Raw genomic sequence first — 18,975 nt, 5'->3', positions numbered from 1 at the left:
TTGTTTTCGGGTTCGGGGGTTTCATCGGCATCGAACAGGAAAGGAGCAAGGAAATTAACCAAAATATGAATACTGGAACCCGAGAATAAAGCCCAACTAGGAAATAAGTAGAACCAAGTCCTGCTGCTTTCCTCGTAAATGGTATAGTACGTACTTTCACTTTCTTCAGGAATTCCACAGAAGATGGGGTGAATTATGATTTATGACTTCGTTTGCTTCAAGGTAGACATCAATAATGAGTCGGGGGAAAACTAGATTGATGGCTAATTACGTTTCTGTATAAGAAAAATGAACAAATGCAGAGAAAGTTTGGCTATGTGTAGACTTTGGAGCATTGAAGGCTGTATCCTACGTATATCAGATGAACAAAGACAGTTTCTAATGGTCCCTATTCATACAAGTCAATACCCGGAAATTAAAATGGCTTAATGAAAATATCACCAACAGGGAAAAGTTGTGGAGACACATTTCCACCTAAATCTCATAATTCTTCCATGGACTAAAATGCTTTTGACTGTTTCCTGGCAAACTCTGAGGTGAAAGTAATCCCCCAGACAAGACAACAGCTTAATCTTAAGTTTCGAATGCTCCCAACATTTTACAGTAACTCCAACGCTCCATGCTGCCTCTTAATCGGCGGGGCGGGGTCTGCAGGTAATTGGCAATCATGAAAGATGAACTCGTCAATAAATCCATCATCTGCTAATTAATTCAGGACTCGGTGGTTTTTAGTCAAGGGAAAACTGACAGTGAATCTAACAAGAGAAACCAGAAAGCAAAGCAGACAAAAGAACAGAAACTAAAATAATAACTGTAAATAGTATCCACGAATCATGATTTCGTTTCATCGAAGGAATCAAGAATGATTTTGAAAAACCTCTCAAGCCCAAGTGCAACCGACAAGAAGATCAAATGTGGACAGGCTTGAGAAATATCTAGCAATTTGAATGTGACTGAAAGCTATATGTCTAAATATAAATGCAGGCACCTAAAAGCATGAGATCTTTAGCGGTGAAGCTCAAGAATCAGGTTTTATTCATGAATCCGCCTTTTTAGTCAACAATCGAAACCCACACTTTAACCGCTTTCATCAAGTCATTCAAAATAGGTTATCATGTAAAAAATTGAATTGTTTCTCGCCAATTTACCCAAGTTGAAATCTGTCTTACATCTAAGCTGAATGCTTGACAAGTGACAACATTAAAAACCGAAAGTCCAACCGACTAAACAAAGATGAAGACAAAGTTGGGAGCACCCAGCAGTAATGTTAGCCAAACATATGAATTTCTCTCTCTCATTTCAATGCCGTGAGCTGTATGTGTGGGGCTGTGAATGCCATGCTCAGCTATGCAGTATCATTACTTTTTTTAATTTCTGCGGCAGTGGTACCGCCATTATTCTTTTACAGCAGCCTTCAGATTTAGAGTTGCAGTGCTAGTTAAGGACATCGCTTTCATTGAAGATGAAGAGTTTACGACGAAGAGATCCGTTTGATCGCTCTACTACTAGCTGGAGAAGAAAATGCATGAACTAGAAATAGATAAGAGAACCCAAATTCATAAATTCAAAGTAGTGTTGGTGCGTTTAATTTTGGGACCTTGGCATATCATTTGTGGGGTGTTATGAGGGGAAGACATCAACATATTGGACATGAGCTCCACTTCCGATTAGTGGTATGTCTTACGAGCAAAAACCATACGAATATTTTAACTTCATCTTTAAGCAAAAACTCATAAAGTGGAAGCTCGAAAGGAATAGGGAACTTTCTTGGGCCGCCACTACAACAGCCCATAAAATAAAATAAAAAATCAAATGGGTTCGTGAAACGTGTCAAGTTTTAAACTGGTCCATGTATCTCATTTCAAAACCACAACCTTCAACTGTTTCTGGTTGCCTGCTTCCCTCCAATTTCTCTTCTTCCTCAAACCCCCGCTTTGTTAACCGACGCCCTCCCCTCTCTGGCGCACTGTAGTAAAGGCCCTTCGCTTCGCTTTCTCTTCACCCTCTTCATGGCTTCTCTATCTTCACCATCAACCGAACCAAAATCTCTACCCCCGGGTCGGATCCGGGTCCTGAAGGAAGGGTCACAGCCATTGAAAAAAGGTCCCGTGGTGTACTGGATGTTTAGAGATCAACGGTTAAAAGACAACTGGGCTTTGATACACGCCGTTGATCAAGCCAACAAGGCAAATGTGCCTGTGTCTGTAGCTTTCAATCTTTTTGATCAATTCTTGGGGGCTAAAGCAAGGCATCTAGGGTTCATGTTGAAGGGTTTAAGTCAACTGCAAAGAAGTATTCAAGACATTCTTCAGATACCCTTTTTTTTCTTTCAAGTAAGTTTTTTTTTTTTTTTTGCATTTGAAGATAACCTATGTTTTGTATTTGCTTTTTTTCCTCTTTTTCCTTTGGGTTTTACAATTATGGTCGTATTTAGAAGAAAGTGTTCACAAAGAAGAAACTCTTATTGGAATTATGGGTACCAATTTGTTTGAATGTTCAAGGAAAAGGTGAAATTTTGAAAGTTATATTAGTTAAGTGATGCTATTAATCGTGGTTTAGTTTGTGTAGGGATTGTTCATTCAATGAAACGTATGAAAAATTGTCTGAAATGGATGACTTTATTAGCATTGTTCTTGCTTAATGAGAATAGAAGCCTGTGAAATACTATGTTTTTCTGCTAGGTACCAAAACTTAGCTATTTCTGTGTGCTGAATTTTTAGGGAGAGGCTGAAGAAACAATACCGAAGTTTCTTGAAGAATGTGGGGCTTCACTTTTGGTTACAGATTTCTCACCGTTAAGGCAGATTCGAAAATGTAAAGATGAAATTTGTGAGAAGGTGAGTGATTCAGTGACCATACATGAGGTTGATGCCCACAATATAGTTCCTGTTTGGGTTGCATCACATAAGTTGGAGTATAGTGCTAAGACGATAAGGGGTAAAATAAATAAACTGCTTCCCGAGTACTTAACTGACTTTCCTACACTGCAACCGCCAAACAAGAAATGGGATGCAATGAATCAGTTGATTGATTGGGACAGTGTCATTGCCGATGTTTTGAGGTTAGATATTTTATCTATAAGTGGGTGTGGAATTGAGTTGAGAGTATTTGGTTTTGTAATGCTGATTTTCCTGTGGCTAGGAAAGGGGCAGAAGTACCTGAAATTGAATGGTGTGAACCAGGAGAAATTGCAGCAATGGAAGTATTGATGGGAACCAAAGATGGATTCTTGACAAAAAGGTTGAAGAATTATTCTACAGATCGGAATATTCCTTTAAAACCCAGAGCTCTTTCTTGTCTGTCCCCATATCTTCATTTTGGGCAGATTTCTGCACAGAGATGTGCCTTAGAGGCACATAGATTTCGAAAACTTCATGCTCAGGTTTGTTGCAGTTGAATCTCAAATCATCCTGTGGCTTCGTTTTGCTAGTTGTTTGTTACATCTGATGTATGGTTTAATTTTTCATCTACTTACTACTCTGAAGGCAGTTGATACCTTTCTAGAGGAGTTAATCATTCGCAGAGAACTAGCTGATAACTTTTGCTATTATCAGCCTCATTACGATTCATTAGAGGGGGCGTGGGAATGGGCACGGAAGACCTTGATGGACCATGCCTCTGATAAGCGAGAACATGTTTACACGTGAGTGTTATTCTGTGTAGTGCAATATTGTCTATATTTTGCTGAGTGAAGCTCAAATGCCTGTTGAATGTGTAGGATGGAGCAATTGGAAAAGGCACAAACAGCTGATCCTGTAAGCAAATTGTTGGTGAAAATTTGAATTACATGGTTCACTTTGAAAGTTTCCATATATATATATATATTGCGGATCATTTTTTTGGCTTTATGAGATGATGCATTAAGTGAATTTCAAGTAAGCAAGCTCTTTGCTCATCCCTGTTGTCATATCTAATTTTTTATTTATTGTATCACAACTTTCAGCTCTGGAATGCTTCGCAGCTGGAGATGGTTCACTTTGGAAAGATGCATGGTTTTATGCGGCAAGTGACTTCACAATGAATTTAACATTTTCTTCTTTTCAAGTTGAGAATGTTGTTTGCATTCTTGCTCTCTGTTATTTGACATGGATAAGAGTTAGCAATGAATCCAATAATAAGATAAAACTGGAAGGCACTACAAAATCAGTCAATTGGCAGGATAAATTTTGAGGGAAGCAGATTAGAGGAGTAAACATGCAGCATGTCCTGAAAGTTAAACATCTTTAATGCATTCATTGTTATTTATAGGAATCAACAGCCACTCTTTTAGACTTACATGTGCCTTTATGCTTTTCCTGGGTTTCTCAGTATGACTAAAGTAAGCATTGCTTGATTTATGTAGCTCATATTCTTTAAGTTTTATTGTTAATAATAATCCCCTTGTTGAGAACTTCAAAATCATGAGCAGTATGTACTGGGCTAAAAAGATTCTTGAGTGGACAAAGGGACCTAAAGAGGCCATTGAAATATGCATATACCTGAATGACAAGGTAAGTTAAGTAAAATGCTATATTTTGCTAACAAGATGTTAGTACAAAAGTGCCATGTTCTTTATTGACATGAACTCTTAATTGCAGTATGAAATAGATGGGAGAGATCCAAATGGTTATGTTGGTTGCATGTGGTCAATTTGTGGCGTGCATGACCAGGTTTGTCTTTATGGTTTAAGTTATGTGTCCTATCGTTGATTAGAGTATTATTATCTTAGGTAAAGGTGGCTTTGGTCATTTGGACAAGATTTCATTTGGTTCGGAAATATCAAACCAATGCAGTTAAAAAGGCTTTAATGTAGATCTGGAAAATGAAAAGAAATAGGAATTAGAAAAGCATGGTTTCTTTGTTTGGAAAAAGAGAAATTGATTATGAATAAAAATATTTCTCATGCCAGCCTAATTTTCATATGGGTCTTCAGGGATGGCGAGAGCGACCTGTTTTTGGGAAAATACGGTATATGAACTATGCTGGATGCAAAAGGAAATTCGATGTTGATGGATACATTGCATACATCAAGAGGCTAGTGGGTGAAACTAACAAGAGAAAAGCACAGAGCCAGCTCAGTCAAACGACGAAACAGCTACGCTGTTAATTAACATCTGCGAAATTCGGTTTCTAGGTTTTCCACTCCGCCTGAATGTTCGTCCTGGAAGGAGTTGGATACTCCCAATGGTGACATTAGTTTAGATTAGAATGAAATTCCACACCTATATCCAACTAACCCATGTATTTTGGATGACGTGCAAGGCATTGCCGTCCCCGTAATTGTTAAAACTTTTAACAAAACGTTGATCTCTGCATATCATTGGTTGTACCAAAGATTTGTTCAAGGGTGAACCTTAGCTGCATCAGAAATCTTTTCTCATCAGAGGTGGCTTTCATAAAAGATTCAGTTAAGGCTTTCACTATGTTTAAATTTCAGAACCCAGTGAGTTGTTCCCCTATCAATTACACTAATATTGTACACGTGAATTTTGGTGGCTTCCGCCGCATCAGTTACGATACACAACCAGAAAGAAGAGCCACGAAAAAATTGTGACGCTGATCACAAAGGGCATAGCCACTACAATCAAGAGGCAGACATTTTCCATTGAATGTCAAAAAATGGGTATTAATAAAATGACATATCTATGTTTACAAATCAGGATGGAGCTTCCTAACCCCACCCCCCCCCGGTTTATATCTGCAGATCATCCAAGGAGAGTTCATGTGCTGTCAGCAGCTTCAGTTTCTGCAGATCATGGCAATACCAAGTTAGCTTTCCAAGAATTCTGTAAAGTTGAAAGAGAAAATCATAGGTATTGGAAAAATTAATACTGTGATAAACTGTGGAGGATCATCTAGACTTGTTGAGCCTAACACAACTTCCCTGTTCAACTTTCCAGTAAGCTTGTGACACACTCTTAGCTGTACATGAAGAACATTTCGGGAGATCAAAGTATCAGAAATGGCAATCATCATAACCTCATGGTCTTGGAGACAGAGATCATAAAATTTTCATACCTCAGATCTTGTAGCTCCACCTACAATAAACACAAAAATGCGTTTGCCCATCTTCTTAAAATCACTGGACGCATGTTTTAGTACCGAATCACTGAGATAAAGTGGGAAAACAAACATTAAAATTGAAATAGCATAAAGGATAACAAAGCACTAGGATAATGCATGCCAGTTCTGACAATGGAATTGATGGATTACAACAGTCATACATCACGGTTGATTGATACAGCACGCGAGGAGAATGAATATAAAGGTAATTGCTAGGTATATGGTCAGGACCTTGAATACCCATCGTCTGAGCCCCGAGGCCGAGCCCACGTTGGTGTCCTCCTCGATCTCATGGAATGAGCAACTGGAGCTTCATGTATAGATGCAGCTTGAGACGTGCCATGGAAAGTCGGACTAGGATCATTCATGCAAGGATAATCATCCTTTGATAGTTCTCCTTTGCTAAGTTTTTCAACAAGCTCCTAAAATGGAAAACAATTAACATGTATTAGCCATCCATTCTGCCAGGAACTCTTATAATGATAGATGCAAAGTTGCAATACTATCTTTTTACCTCTTGAATAAGTTGTTGCAAGATGTAGGAGTAACTATATGACAAGACAATTGCAATAATAATCACTCAGTGAAGCTTAGTTATTACCAATGAATTAACATAAAATCCTTCTCACAATAAGAGTGAATCCTATGCTTCATTTTCCTCCCTATAAGACCCAAAAAGTTGAAGGATAAGGAAAAAAAAGAGCAATATTAAATTGGTTTGAAATTCCATGTAGTACTGTTGTATCTTCTCAAGTATCCAACATCATGGTCATATTTAAAAACAATACAGGACTTAGAAAAAGATTATGGCACAGCTACCCTGGCTTATAATTGCATTTTATCACATATATTTAATTGAAAACTCAAACTTTCTCCTTAACAATATAATACTAACTATAAGCTAATGCAAACCTGAATCACTTCGAAATCAGCTCAATGATTTGTGTGTTAAAAACCAGATGCCATCAACAAAGAGTGACTCAGAGATCTCATTCTCTTAAGTTGAAGCTGAGAAATTTTTAAAATCCTAAGGCAGTAACTTAGTAACTTACAACTAAATGGAGAATTTAGTCAACTCTCTAATGGGCCGAGAAGGAGATAAGAAAACTGCTTAAAGATTTGGAAATACATGAAAAATAATAGACCTCTTAAAAAAAAAAACTTGGAATCAGAACCTAATTGAGTTGAGTTGAGATGTACTATTAGTTCTTATGTAATATTTTGGAGGTTTGGACTTGGTATAAAACTAAATACAAAAAGAAGGTTGGATCATTCTCATAAACAAAAACCAGCATACATAAAAAATGATAGTTTTCCCACCAATGCCTCCAAAACATGAACTTCCCCAAAAATATCAAATGATAGTACATCATTAATTGTTCAAAACAAGATATAACATCTAAGTTATTCTAAAGGGCAGATATTATGCCAGTCACCAATATAAAATGAAATGGTCCCTAAAGAACGAACCTAAGTCTAAACATACCTCTATTATAGGGTAAAAGCGTGATAATTGCCAGGTTTCTTGCTCACCACTACGATCTTTCCTAGCTGCACGCTTCTTCTGGCAGATTCATGAGCAAAGGAACAGAGAAAGAAGAAAAAGAACCCATGTTTATTAGCAAATAGCAACACCAGATCAACCATCATAAGCAGATTTTGAACTAGAAAAATATTTACCTTATGAATATCAAACTTCAAAGAAAAAGCCCCTGCTGAACTTTTTTTGGCATCTGATGATGGCGCAAGCAATCTCATATTATTCACAGCATTCATATCGTCAGGTGGTAATTTTGCTAACTGAAAGAAATTAAAGCATCAGTTTGGAGAAACATAATTAGAAATCTGCTTGAACTCAAATCCCTAAAGGAACAGAACAGTGTTGTAATCCTGTAGGAGTAGGAAGGGAGGAAGGGAGGGAGGGGATGAAACAGAAAGAAAAAAATGAGATAAAATGTAGCAACCTTCATCAAATTAAGACCCTTCTCGCCCTCAAACTTCTCAGGGTAAATGGCTGCAAGAATCATTAACAAGCGCAACTTATTTTCACGAGATGCTTCCTGCAAAAAGTGGTATTTATAGTTTTTAGAAACATTGACAAAGTAGAATATACCCATTTATACTAGTGAAATTTCTTACCTCATTTGTAGTCAAAAATTTAATTACATCTTTCATTCCTGCATCACCAAAAACAAGGTCTTGCTGCAGTTGCCCAAGCTCTCGAAGCCCTTGATCCCTGATCATTCTGTTGATTTTTCCAGCAATCTGCAATTATAAAACCAAATCTGCATGAAGTAATGGACCCTATAATATATCTTTGATAATCAGGTACATTTCTTTCAGTTATCAAATATCATAGTTCATACATCTGAAATTGGTTAGTTACACATGAAGATTGAAACATTAACCTCCATCTTATTTAGGCAAATATTGGCTGCTTTTAGACATGAATAGAAGGTAAATTATAAGTTAAGTGTCTAATCATGTCAACAGAAAGAGATAGTATCAGTCTGGTAAAACATGCAGAGCTTGAACAACAAAAAAAAAAAGAAAATTCCCATGAATCATCCAAACATTTAAAATGTTTGCTTCACTTATTTTGAATTAATGAAAATTGGATATCAGACTGAGGAAATATAATATAATAGTAATAATGGTTCTACAAAGCTAAACATAAGTATCAAAAAGTAGTATCTAGAAATTAAATGAAAGTATGGCAAAGAATCTGATCATTCAAAGGAATAAAAAAGGCTGGTACCATAGAGAAGAATAACAAAAATAGATAGCTTCTTCTCTTTGCAACAGAGAGTTGAGGGTAGAAATCTGTGGCAAATAATTTCATGCTTTCACACAGACAAGAAGCTAACCTCTACGTGAAGGGAGAGCTTGTCAATTTGTTCACTGTATTGTGGCAAAGCTTGAACCATTTTTTGCAACTCCCTTGTTGAGAGTTCACCGCCATCTCTATAAATATGTAGAATTTTAAGGTGAGAGAAGGGATTGGCGACATAGCAAAAAATCCAAATACATTCACTAGGCACAACATATATAGCTTCCTCATATGTAAAATATTTCACTCAATCTTTCAGCAGTTGCATTTCAGTATCAGTAACTACTTGGCAATTCCATAATTAAATAACGAATCACAGAACCATATGATAGAGTTTTCAAAATCCGTTGAAACAATTTTCTACAAAATGGATCAAATGATGAATAACTTTTTCATTTTTTCAACAATGATGAAACAATCAGAAGGTGCCAGGTGAGAAGACCGTATATTCCCTAGAATTTTCATGCATATCATGAATAAAGTAAAGTAAAAACAACATTTACACCAACCTTGAACCATGTTGAAGTTGTGCAGCTTTATTCTTTGATACGAAATTGGTCATCTTATCATGCAACTGCTCACTAGCCTAAGAATACACCCAAGGGTCAATTAGCATTCAATACTAAGTGCTATTTTGCTCAGATTCAGGAGTACTGGACATGGGTATGGGTCTGACATAGATGCATTCAATTTTGTTGAATTTTTTCCTTATATTTGGCAGTCAAGACCTCATATCCATGTCCAATTTGACATGTCTGATAAGAGTCCAACATGGGTAAGGGAAATGAAGAGTCAGAGCAACATAGAATTACTTATGTGTATACAAGGTATAAAAGCACCATACTTACATCTGCTATATGTGCATGGCGAAGCTCCACCCATATTGGATCATGCTCCTCCAAAAGAACCTCCTTTTTCTCAGGAGGGCCTCCTGTTTTGCTTGGAACCTATACAGTATATTTGCTTAATATACAAAAAAAAAAAAAATTGCAGTGAATTCAAGAGAACACACATAATCTAATGACGGAACATACCTCATGCACATATTTGTTCCCCTCCATATTCAGTAAATCATGGCACATGGCATCATAAGTCCACTCATGTATGACAGGAGCAATCTATATATGTAAATTATCCATTTATCGTAAGCAAATTGGACAAGTATGCAATGCACATTTCATTAGCTTACAACCAACATTAACATGCAAACCTGATCTATAGATCTATCGAGAATGAGCAACTCGCATGTTTCCTTCTGAGGGAAGTTAGGAATTGATTTATATTTCATAAGACAATTCCAGATTCCAGCTGCAAGCTTGGTGGGAATTAGATCACGGAAAGTAGTCATGGTCATTGGATCAAGAGACTTGGCAGCCCGGTAGCGCACCAAAGGAAACTCCTGACAAATAAACACATCTCAGAAACTTTTCAATACATTAAAGAATCAAGATTCAAAAACCGTGGCATATACCCTTAATGAAGCAAAAACTGTAGCAACGCGGGTGGCCATCACATTCAAACACGCATCACCTTTGCGAGTATTTTCCTCATCACCGAAAAGGTCCTCTAGAGCCTTCCCATTATCAGTGATGAAACCCTGTGGTGATAAAAATCAAAGTGAACATAATGACAGTGCTGATAAGCCATTACCATCAATTGGAAAAAACAACTAATCAGACAAAGTTTGTCATATAAGCTCAAACTAGATAGAGATAAAGAAACATATAAGCTTGATCGTATGCCATGAGAAACCTAGCTTAAAACTCAAATCTTCTTCCCAAGACAGGAAACATGAATGGTTATATGAAATCATATACCTGGCCATCTATCGCAAAGTACTCTAAGTTCATCTGCATATGCCATCACCAAAAAAAAAAAAAAAAATCAGCACCTACTGAAAATTCAATAATCAAAAAAAAAAAAAGGACAGATAGAAAAGAAAAAGAGAAAACATTGTGAGTAATTTATTGGATGCAGATTGCTTCAAGCACAATGGCCAATCTACAAATAAATTCACCACAAGTCAAATAATAAAAAAGCACCACAGCAAGCAAACTAACCTCACTCAATGCACCTATGCGAGGCAAGACACTTGAATCCTTCTTTATATAAGCAACCAATTCTCTTGAAATAGGTGAACTGAAGTAAACAAATGCCCTTCCACATACCAAATAAAAACATATACATATCAGAAGCTGCAATGTACTCTGAATTCAGAAGATATAACCACACACATACTAAGTAAAAGTCTTTCACATACTTCTTATATAAGGGTGTCCTTCCAGACATGTCTGACAAGAACATAACAACACTGCAAAAGTAAATAAGTGAAGATATAAAGGGTGAGAGGAAAAACCACAAGAGAAATAGGATTATCTGACATTATAGCATATGCATATCACATTAATGATTCTTTTGAAACTGATTAACAGAACTACATCTTGTGCAAAAAACATATATTAATGCATACATCTACGCTAAATGGGAATTTAAGTAAAAAGTAGAATAAAATAAGGCTTCAACGAGGTTAATTTCAAATTTTGGAAGGATGACTTGAGGCCATCTAGCAAATAGGTAGACAAGTTATAAATGTATGCATAACAAGGGAAAATGCTCAACATGGTGTCTGCAACTGTTGAAAAGTGGATGATTTTTATGCTCCTGTAAATACAAAATAAGTACGACAAAAGATAAAAAAAAAAAAAAAAGAATACAATGCAATCCCCACACAAAACCCCAGCCCAAAAGGGGAAATACCTCCACAGCTAAAGAGTAACTTAATAAGTGAAACTCATTAAAGGGAAAATATATTACTTCTCTTTGGTTGGTTGAATAAAGTATATAGCATCCATTGATGGCAATGGCTGCCTACGTCTGTATATGTCTTCTACCACTGCAAAACAAAACCAAAATCACAAAACTTACAGAAAAGAAAAAAAGAAAGATCCTTCAAAATTTAAGATGATGATGTCCCTAGTGCAGCTTGTTCATTATTTCATTCTCTGCCCTGTTAGATCAATTTTTACGCAACAGTAGACAAAATAAAAGATAAAATATGAAGCTCAGCTTACAAGAAACTCCTTCTGATGTGATGTCGGCCATCTTACAAGAGTAAGACATTATCTTAACTGTAACTTTGTCCATGATGAGCACCTACTTAGAAGATTGAACAACATGAGAAATAAGAACAGAATTTCTAGCAACTGATAAACAGCACAAACAGAACAGATGCCAGCCAATAGATAACAAAAAATAAAATCACAACATGATCAACATACCTTCCAAGTTGATTTTGAGTCCCTCGTTTTTTCTGAACGAAGCATTTCATATAATAATCCTAATACATCCAATATATATCATTAATCAGTTCGACTACCCAAAATCAGTCAGCAATAAGATCATGCCAGAGAGATACATCAAGCTATTGATAAAAAATAAAACCAAACTCCATATAAGAAGATAACCTTGGTTTTAATAAATAACCAAAAAAAAAAAAAGGTATAGTAAACGCTAGATGAAGCCCTAGGTATAAAACTTGTGTGCCTTACTAAAACCACCTTGCCTAAGGGCAGTGACGTGCTCTTACTGACCAGCACCTTGCACACCTTGATTACACTAGTCAAAAGATCCCTAAACTTTCACAATAAGCACAATTCTCAACTGTTTTTAACTTCTTCTTTTTCTTCATATTTCTCATACCTATTTTGGATAATTTCATATCAGAAAGCAAACGAGAGAGTCCTATACGGTACAATCAACTATAGCTCGTACAAAAAGTTTCTCTTCTAGTCATCAGAAATGTCATTCTTACAATAGTTCTAATCGACAAAAAGGAAGATGCAAATAATGCAGAAACACAGTCATAGCACTGATTTTGGTTTTTCAGTTAGCATTGTTGAATGTCGAGGTCATTTCGCATTTTTTCAGTCGTGTTTTGTGCATCAAAATAAAAAAAATGTAAAAAATACAATCAGTCATGCAGATTAGTTATGGAAAGATCACGTTTATCGTTTTCTCCCTTCTTCCTTTTGAAATAAATTTCTTATCAAAAAGCAGAGGCTTCCTAAAAAGCATAAACTTCAGTCGAGTCTGAAAATGTTAGTTGCTGAAATAGTCGTTGAGAATATTATCAACTTAACTGACAACTTAATCACGAATAAATTCAGTTGAATTTCACGATTAACTTCAAAGAATTACTAACGATTATCAAACGAGATAGATCATTATCAAAATGATTAGAGAAATATTAATTAAATTTAATCCAAATTGAACAAGAAACTTAAAGTAAAGAGAGAAGGAGAGAAGAGAATAGTTACTTTCACGGCTGATTTGCCTGAAATTCTTGTAGTCGCCGGCGCCAGAGGAAGAGTCGGAATCTGAATACGACATCGTCTTTCAAAATCTCCGATTAACCGATCCAGTAAAAAGGAGAACCGGAGAGATAGAGATCGTGGAGTAATCAAAGCAGATAGAAAGGGAAAAAGAGAGGAGGAACGAAATGGAGCTGTTATTTTCCCTTTCTTTTTCTTTCTTCAATTGGAAGTTAATTATTCAGAAAAAAAAATTAAAAAGGGGAAAAGGGAAATTATTGTTAAGAAATATTTTCTTTCTTTTTTTCTTTTATGTAATTTTCAATTTCCTGTGACGTGTTGACTGTAGACAAATGTTGAAACGGCGAAAAGAACATCCCGTTTCCGTCTCGGACCTGGGAAAGGTCATGGACCCTGGTCGACGTGGAGTAAAATTACGTCTATAACCTTGCTCTCCATCTATTTCATATTGACGTAATGAATAGGATCGTAATTGTATTTCCTTGTTCGGAAATTTCATGATTTCTTCGGTTTTACGATATTTACCCCTTTGGAAATGATCTATTGTTGTTTTCTTATTAATTATATATATATATATATATATATATATATATAAAGAAAAGAGGCTTCTACTCTGATTAAAATGCGTGTTTCATTTTGCTTTAACCCTTTTATTTTGTTTTAGTCAATAACAAGTTTCGATTTACAACTGTCATAGAAACTTCCAATTTTATGCTATTAAAATCTCATGTCATTTAGTCACATGCCATATTATATATTTGTATAAGAAGTTTTGTTGGTCTCTGATTTGTTTTGGGTCGGGCGATGAACAATGTTTGTCCGAGTAAAAATTGTTGGGGTCATATCTGACTTGGTAGGGAATTCATTATACATGGAGATATAATCCAAAGGAGAATAATTAAAAAAAATGTTATTTAATTTATTCATTCTATTGTTTAATTAATACAGTTCATGCAAGTTGTATAAGGGCGACTTGACTTATGCAAGGCTAAATACATAATTATACTAATAAAGTTGGAGGCGCGGAATCTGGATTAAAAAACTAAGGTTAAACAAATGTCAACCTTTTTCATTTTTTATTTTTGGGTTTAACTTCAAAATTAGTAAAGTTTTTTATATATGCTTTTAATGGGCCACTTCTCACATTGGTCTTCCGTAAATGGGCCCATATTTTTAGCTGGCTAAAGGCCCCGAGAAAAAAGTCCTCATTGGAGCAGAAGCCCATTTCCTACTGTAAGTATTTTGACCTATAAAGGTCTCCAGAGCCAACGTCCAAAACAAAAGAAAAATAAAAAGTTTTCGTTTAGTTAATATTTTTATTTTACAAAATAAAAAAAAAGAAGTAAAAGAATCAATTAAGAGAAACTCAAAGAAATAAATATTTATGGATTTATATTTAATGCACTAATACTGTATAGTTTTAATACATTGTCAAGTCATCAAAATGTATCACTTCATTCATTAATGAGGTAAAATTAAAATTTTTTAAAATTTTAAAAATTAAAATTAAAACTGAAAAAAAAACATATAAAATTAAATATTAATAATTAAAAAAAAACATAAATAATAATTTTTTCGTCTCTCCAACTCCCTCTCAATGTTTTTCTTGTTCTCCTCTTCTTTTACCCTCTCCAACTCCATCATCTTCTTCTCTTCTTTTTATTTTTCCATTATGAACAAATTTGGTAAAATTGTGTAACTTTTAAGGGTAAAAGAGCTTAGGAAAGTCTTAGCTTGACTTAATGGACATGGGTTAGGAAAGTCTGGGTTCTGAGAGGGCGTTTTTGCTGCTTGTGTAATGGCAGCACTCTCCAGGTAAGATTTCATTGAATGCTTAGCCTTTCAAATTAAAAATGCATTGAATGGTTTTTGTCTGTGCTTTTTGATTCTTAAAAAAAGCTTCAGATCCTTATCAATACATAAAATCTACTGAGCCCTGGTCAAGGGAAACACACTGACTGAACAAAAATACAAGCCCAACCATCTAACTTTTTTCCTCACAATAATTACAAGGCAGCAAGACATATCAGTCAATTAAACTAAAAGGCCACAACCAAAGTTAAATCATTATTTTCAAAAATCAAAATCAAGAGACCATAAATATTGAAATCATGGTGTCAAGTTTAGACTCGAGTTCAAATTAAATTCTCTCTTATTAATCAAATAGGAGATTATAAATATTAGAATAGGAAAAATAGATTAAGAGAAAGAGTGAAATAAATATTATTTTTAAACATCAAAATTACAAATGTAGGGTTTTGGATTTCTTGTTGTTAAGGGAGAAAGAACAGGTGAAGAAGATTGGGAGATTGGGTGAGAGGGAGTTATAGAGAGATAAAAAATTTGTTTTTATTATTTTTTATGAAATAGTAATATTTATTTATAAATCTTTCAAAAGTTTTAAATTTATTTGTAGTAAGGTGACATCATTGGATGTCCTGATAGCATATAAAAACTACACACTTTCAATACATCAAACATAAATTCAATATTTATTATCCATGTTCTCATTATGTTACAAGTTCTAACGTTGAATTTGACTTTTTCTCTCGTTGCCCACTTTTTTTGGCAGCTCCTACTTCTTGAGTATTGTCCCAATCTTAATTTGTAGCTAAGATAAGAAGGAGTGAAAGACAAAGAGCAAAATGGACAAGGGGAATCTCTAAAGCTCTATCTACTCATGCAAATTCTCTATGCTAGTCTAAATCCTTATGTTACCACTATTTAAAAGCTTAGATGTCAAAACCTTGCAACAGTAGACCCAAAAAAGACTAACACTTCTGAGCAGGCAAAGGCATTCACATTAATCAATTTAAGACTCACTAACACTTGTCATGCATATAATAAACTAACAAAAAAATAGCATGTTTCTAAACATTATATTACTATCAAAGCTCAACCCTGTTATGATATGAACTCAAAACTGATGGGAAGTATGGACAGACCCCAAGTCACAGCCAAAGAGTAAAATGAGGAAATACGTCCAAACGAGGGAATAATCAAACTCTTGGTCTCTTGCACTGCGTCGATAGAGACAATGTTCTTCAAATGGGGAGTGGTCCTCAACTCTTTGTCCTATCCTTCACCCTGTTCTATTTGGTGCCCTTTTTCGCCCCCAGAAAGATACCACCACCTTGAAATAGTTAATAATCAATTCTTTTGCTTTTCGTTTTGGGGATTGGAAAATATCTTGAACAACACCTTATATCCCGATAAAATTATGAGTAAATTAAATGGTATATGAGGTTAAAAAATTTTGTTGAGCACAAGGCTGGCACTTGGCGGTACCTATATCCCACGGGGAGAAGGGAATTTGACAAGAAATTGCTCATATAATAACAAACCAACAGTAGAAGATCCAAAAGTCATTCACAAGATAAGCATCCAATCCACATGTGACATTGGTTTTCAGACTTTTCTTCTTTCCCTTTCATGTCTTCTTGGGATAATTCTATCCACATAGCCAAGTCCCACCAAAAAATTCTTGGAGAAAAATGGTAAAAAATGTTCAAAATAGATAAAACAAAGAGAACAAGAAAATGCCAATTCTTTACTTTAATCCAAGAACCCCTAGCACTTAACTGTGCTGGGGAAAAAATATAATATATAATATTATTATAATATATATATATATATATATATCCCTACCCCAAAAACTGAAAAAGTACTCTTGAACACCCATTTATCACATATAAACTAACACTAAAATATTACAAAGTGCAAAGTAATCAAAAGAGATTTCAACTTTGAACTCAACCCAATTAAGTTTAAACACTAGGGAGATGGGGTTAAACCCTTATCAATTAAGCTATTGTCCATATTGTTGTAGTACCTGCAAATAACCTTGCACTTGACCACATTGCCATAGACATAGAACCCTGGCGTGATCATGAGCCGAGCCACGCTTGGAATCAATTTTCTGGCTCTTTCTCCACCCATATCCTCCATGTAAACTGAATCAAACCTCACCCCCTTATCCACCCTGAAGATGGGCAAGCCAGGGTGCACCGAGTTGGCCAAAAGGTGCAACAACCACACACTCTTTGACGCACTGAAAAAGGCTTGCAACAATGGCTCAGGCCAGGCTCTGTTCCAACCCAACATAGCCACAATTTCACTCATTTTCCTGTCACAAAACTTGCTAAACTCCTCACTGAAATGCCTTGTCCCCTTATTCAGAACCTCCTCCCATGTTAAACCTTGTAAATCATTGAATGACCCATAATTGGCTGCACAACGATCAATAGGGTTCAATATTTGGTTCACTGCATTCTTATGAAACCCAATTGATTCAAAATCTTCAAAGAAAGCCTTATTCAACAAAGCTTCAAGGTAAAGAAGGAGGGTTTTGGGGTTCTTCGAGTAAGAAATCTTCATATCATAAGGCTGTAAAAGGACAGATATTCTCTCACAAACTTTGCTACCCATGTGCCTTAATTGCATGGTGAGTGATCTACTTAAAAGCCTGATTGAAGATCTAGCCTCAGAGACAGAAACCAAAAATTGTTGAATCACTTGTTCATTAGCTCCAATAACTCCATCTCGATCCTTCACTTGATGAATATTATGACCTTTACCAATTCTGTAAGGAGAGTTGCTGTTACATTCATCCAGACCAGACTTCAGATTATGACAGTACACTTCAAGCTTGTTAAGCTTCTTCTCAAGCTCAGCCATGGAATATTTCAACCTTGAAGCTTCCAGCAATGCTTCATCTCTCTTTCTTGTAGATTGAATAAGCTTGTTTGACAGTTCAGCAACAGCAATTTTCCACTGCTCTTCTCTGGCTGTAGACATATCAGTAGATTTTGGACTCTTTCTTGTTAAAGAATGGAAAATGGACTTGAAAATCCCATTAGGACTTGCCATGGAAAATGAGTGCTTGTTAACTCCATTGTTGTCCAAAGGGACCACGGAGATCTTCTCCCTAGAGTGTGGCCTGCACTTGTTGCAAGAAACCGAACCATCTTCGCCGCCATTTCCCCCAGATTCTTGACGTTTCCTGGCGTTGGCTTTTCCAATGTTTTTGTTATGGAGGGGTGTTGCGAGGTGCTTTGGCGTCATCCCTTTGTCCGTGCTTACACACGGGGTAGCATCTTCTTGTTCCTCTCTTTCACATTCTTGAATCTGTAAAAACAAAGCAAGAAAAGAGCAAAAGAAACAAACATTTTCATCAGCCAAAGCTTCAAAAAGGAAAAACCCCAATTAAAAAGTAATTATTTATTCCTTTCATTTTGTTACTTTGGTATCATTTTCTTCTCGCAAAACAAACAGGGAAAACAGAATTGCAAAGGAACTTACAGGGGTGAAAAAAGGAGACTGGTGAGGGAGAGGAGGAGGAGGAGATTTGGAGGAAGAAGGAGAACAAGAAGAAGAAGAGGAAGGAGCCATGCTTTTTCGGTTATCTCCTATTTTGGTCTCTTTTATTTGGTTTTTACTGACACGAGACACACGATCCAAATACGTAGGATTTTTTTTCTTTTTTCTTTTTTTTTCACCCTGTTTCATCGTTTTCTTTTATTTTCTGAAGGGTTTGCTATTTCGTCGTGTTGTAATCATGGTTATGAATCAGAGGTTTGCAGAATGAAAAACATTTTCGGTCAATGAAAACCTTTTTTTTCCTTTCTACAACGTGTGAAGGGGATATTACCATGCCCGGTCAAAGACTCGTAGAAGTGGACAGTGCATTGTTTTAGAGTTAGATTTTTGTGCATGAATATCCCTACCTTTACACAACTCTTCTCTTGGCCCTTGAGCCACGACAGAGACCAC

The 18,975-nt window shown here is 35.8% G+C and overlaps 3 protein-coding genes across 4 annotated transcripts; 1 reads left to right on the top strand and 2 right to left on the bottom strand.

Annotated features, from left to right (window-relative positions):
- The first annotated feature begins 1,857 nt into the window (after window positions 1–1,857).
- Window positions 1,858–5,362, top strand: PHR1 (photolyase 1). Of its 2 annotated transcripts, none has more exons than XM_007039929.3 (9): window positions 1,858–2,333; window positions 2,721–3,061; window positions 3,142–3,382; window positions 3,555–3,643; window positions 3,719–3,755; window positions 3,944–4,002; window positions 4,409–4,490; window positions 4,578–4,649; window positions 4,913–5,362. In XM_007039929.3, exons 1-9 carry the CDS (start codon window positions 2,010–2,012, stop codon window positions 5,084–5,086), a joined length of 1,419 nt encoding a protein of 472 aa, XP_007039991.3. In that variant the 5' UTR covers window positions 1,858–2,009; the 3' UTR covers window positions 5,087–5,362. The 2 variants fall into 2 exon arrangements, with proteins under 2 accessions (XP_007039991.3, XP_007039989.3); XM_007039927.3 differs by having other exon boundaries at window positions 1,859–2,333; window positions 3,486–3,643.
- Window positions 5,363–5,558: 196 nt separating this feature from the next.
- KEU (Sec1/munc18-like (SM) proteins superfamily) lies at window positions 5,559–13,435 on the bottom strand. The gene is made up of 21 exons (XM_018117296.2): window positions 13,189–13,435; window positions 12,151–12,209; window positions 11,944–12,025; window positions 11,687–11,765; window positions 11,133–11,183; window positions 10,933–11,029; window positions 10,690–10,722; window positions 10,344–10,469; window positions 10,083–10,271; window positions 9,907–9,990; window positions 9,721–9,819; window positions 9,382–9,458; window positions 8,910–9,006; window positions 8,182–8,307; window positions 8,007–8,102; window positions 7,723–7,842; window positions 7,529–7,606; window positions 6,274–6,464; window positions 5,998–6,088; window positions 5,812–5,901; window positions 5,559–5,725 (listed from the first exon to the last, which is right to left on the bottom strand). Exons 1-21 carry the CDS (start codon window positions 13,259–13,261, stop codon window positions 5,672–5,674), a joined length of 1,992 nt encoding a protein of 663 aa, XP_017972785.2. The 5' UTR covers window positions 13,262–13,435; the 3' UTR covers window positions 5,559–5,671.
- Window positions 13,436–16,868: 3,433 nt separating this feature from the next.
- LOC18606363 (cyclin-dependent kinase-like protein) lies at window positions 16,869–18,737 on the bottom strand. Its single transcript, XM_007039923.3, has 2 exons — window positions 18,505–18,737; window positions 16,869–18,330 (listed from the first exon to the last, which is right to left on the bottom strand). Exons 1-2 carry the CDS (start codon window positions 18,709–18,711, stop codon window positions 16,978–16,980), a joined length of 1,560 nt encoding a protein of 519 aa, XP_007039985.3. The 5' UTR covers window positions 18,712–18,737; the 3' UTR covers window positions 16,869–16,977.
- Between the last annotated feature and the right edge of the window lie 238 nt (window positions 18,738–18,975).

This window comes from Theobroma cacao, chromosome 3 (genome assembly GCF_053813885.1).
Source record: "Theobroma cacao isolate CCN51 chromosome 3, ASM5381388v1, whole genome shotgun sequence".
NCBI lineage: Eukaryota > Viridiplantae > Streptophyta > Magnoliopsida > Malvales > Malvaceae > Theobroma > Theobroma cacao.
Note: the sequence above shows the minus strand (reverse complement) of the source record. Positions and strands in the feature narration are given on the sequence as shown.

Excerpts from the sequence above, each read along its gene's own strand:
- PHR1 (XM_007039927.3), top strand. The coding sequence starts at position 2,010 with ATGGCTTCTCTATCTTCACCATCAACCGAACCAAAATCTCTACCCCCG. Across the intron at positions 3,644-3,718 it reads AAGCGAGAACATGTTTACAC|GATGGAGCAATTGGAAAAGG; the intron begins GTGAGTGTTATT and ends TTGAATGTGTAG. Across the intron at positions 3,756-3,943 it reads AGGCACAAACAGCTGATCCT|CTCTGGAATGCTTCGCAGCT; the intron begins GTAAGCAAATTG and ends CACAACTTTCAG.
- KEU (XM_018117296.2), bottom strand. The coding sequence starts at position 13,261 with ATGTCGTATTCAGATTCCGACTCTTCCTCTGGCGCCGGCGACTACAAG. Across the intron at positions 9,007-9,381 it reads CAACTTCAACATGGTTCAAG|AGATGGCGGTGAACTCTCAA; the intron begins GTTGGTGTAAAT and ends ACATATTTATAG. Across the intron at positions 7,607-7,722 it reads TGAAGTTTGATATTCATAAG|AAGAAGCGTGCAGCTAGGAA; the intron begins GTAAATATTTTT and ends TGAATCTGCCAG.
- LOC18606363 (XM_007039923.3), bottom strand. The coding sequence starts at position 18,711 with ATGAAACAGGGTGAAAAAAAAAGAAAAAAGAAAAAAAATCCTACGTAT. Across the intron at positions 18,331-18,504 it reads AGTCTCCTTTTTTCACCCCT|ATTCAAGAATGTGAAAGAGA; the intron begins GTAAGTTCCTTT and ends TTGTTTTTACAG.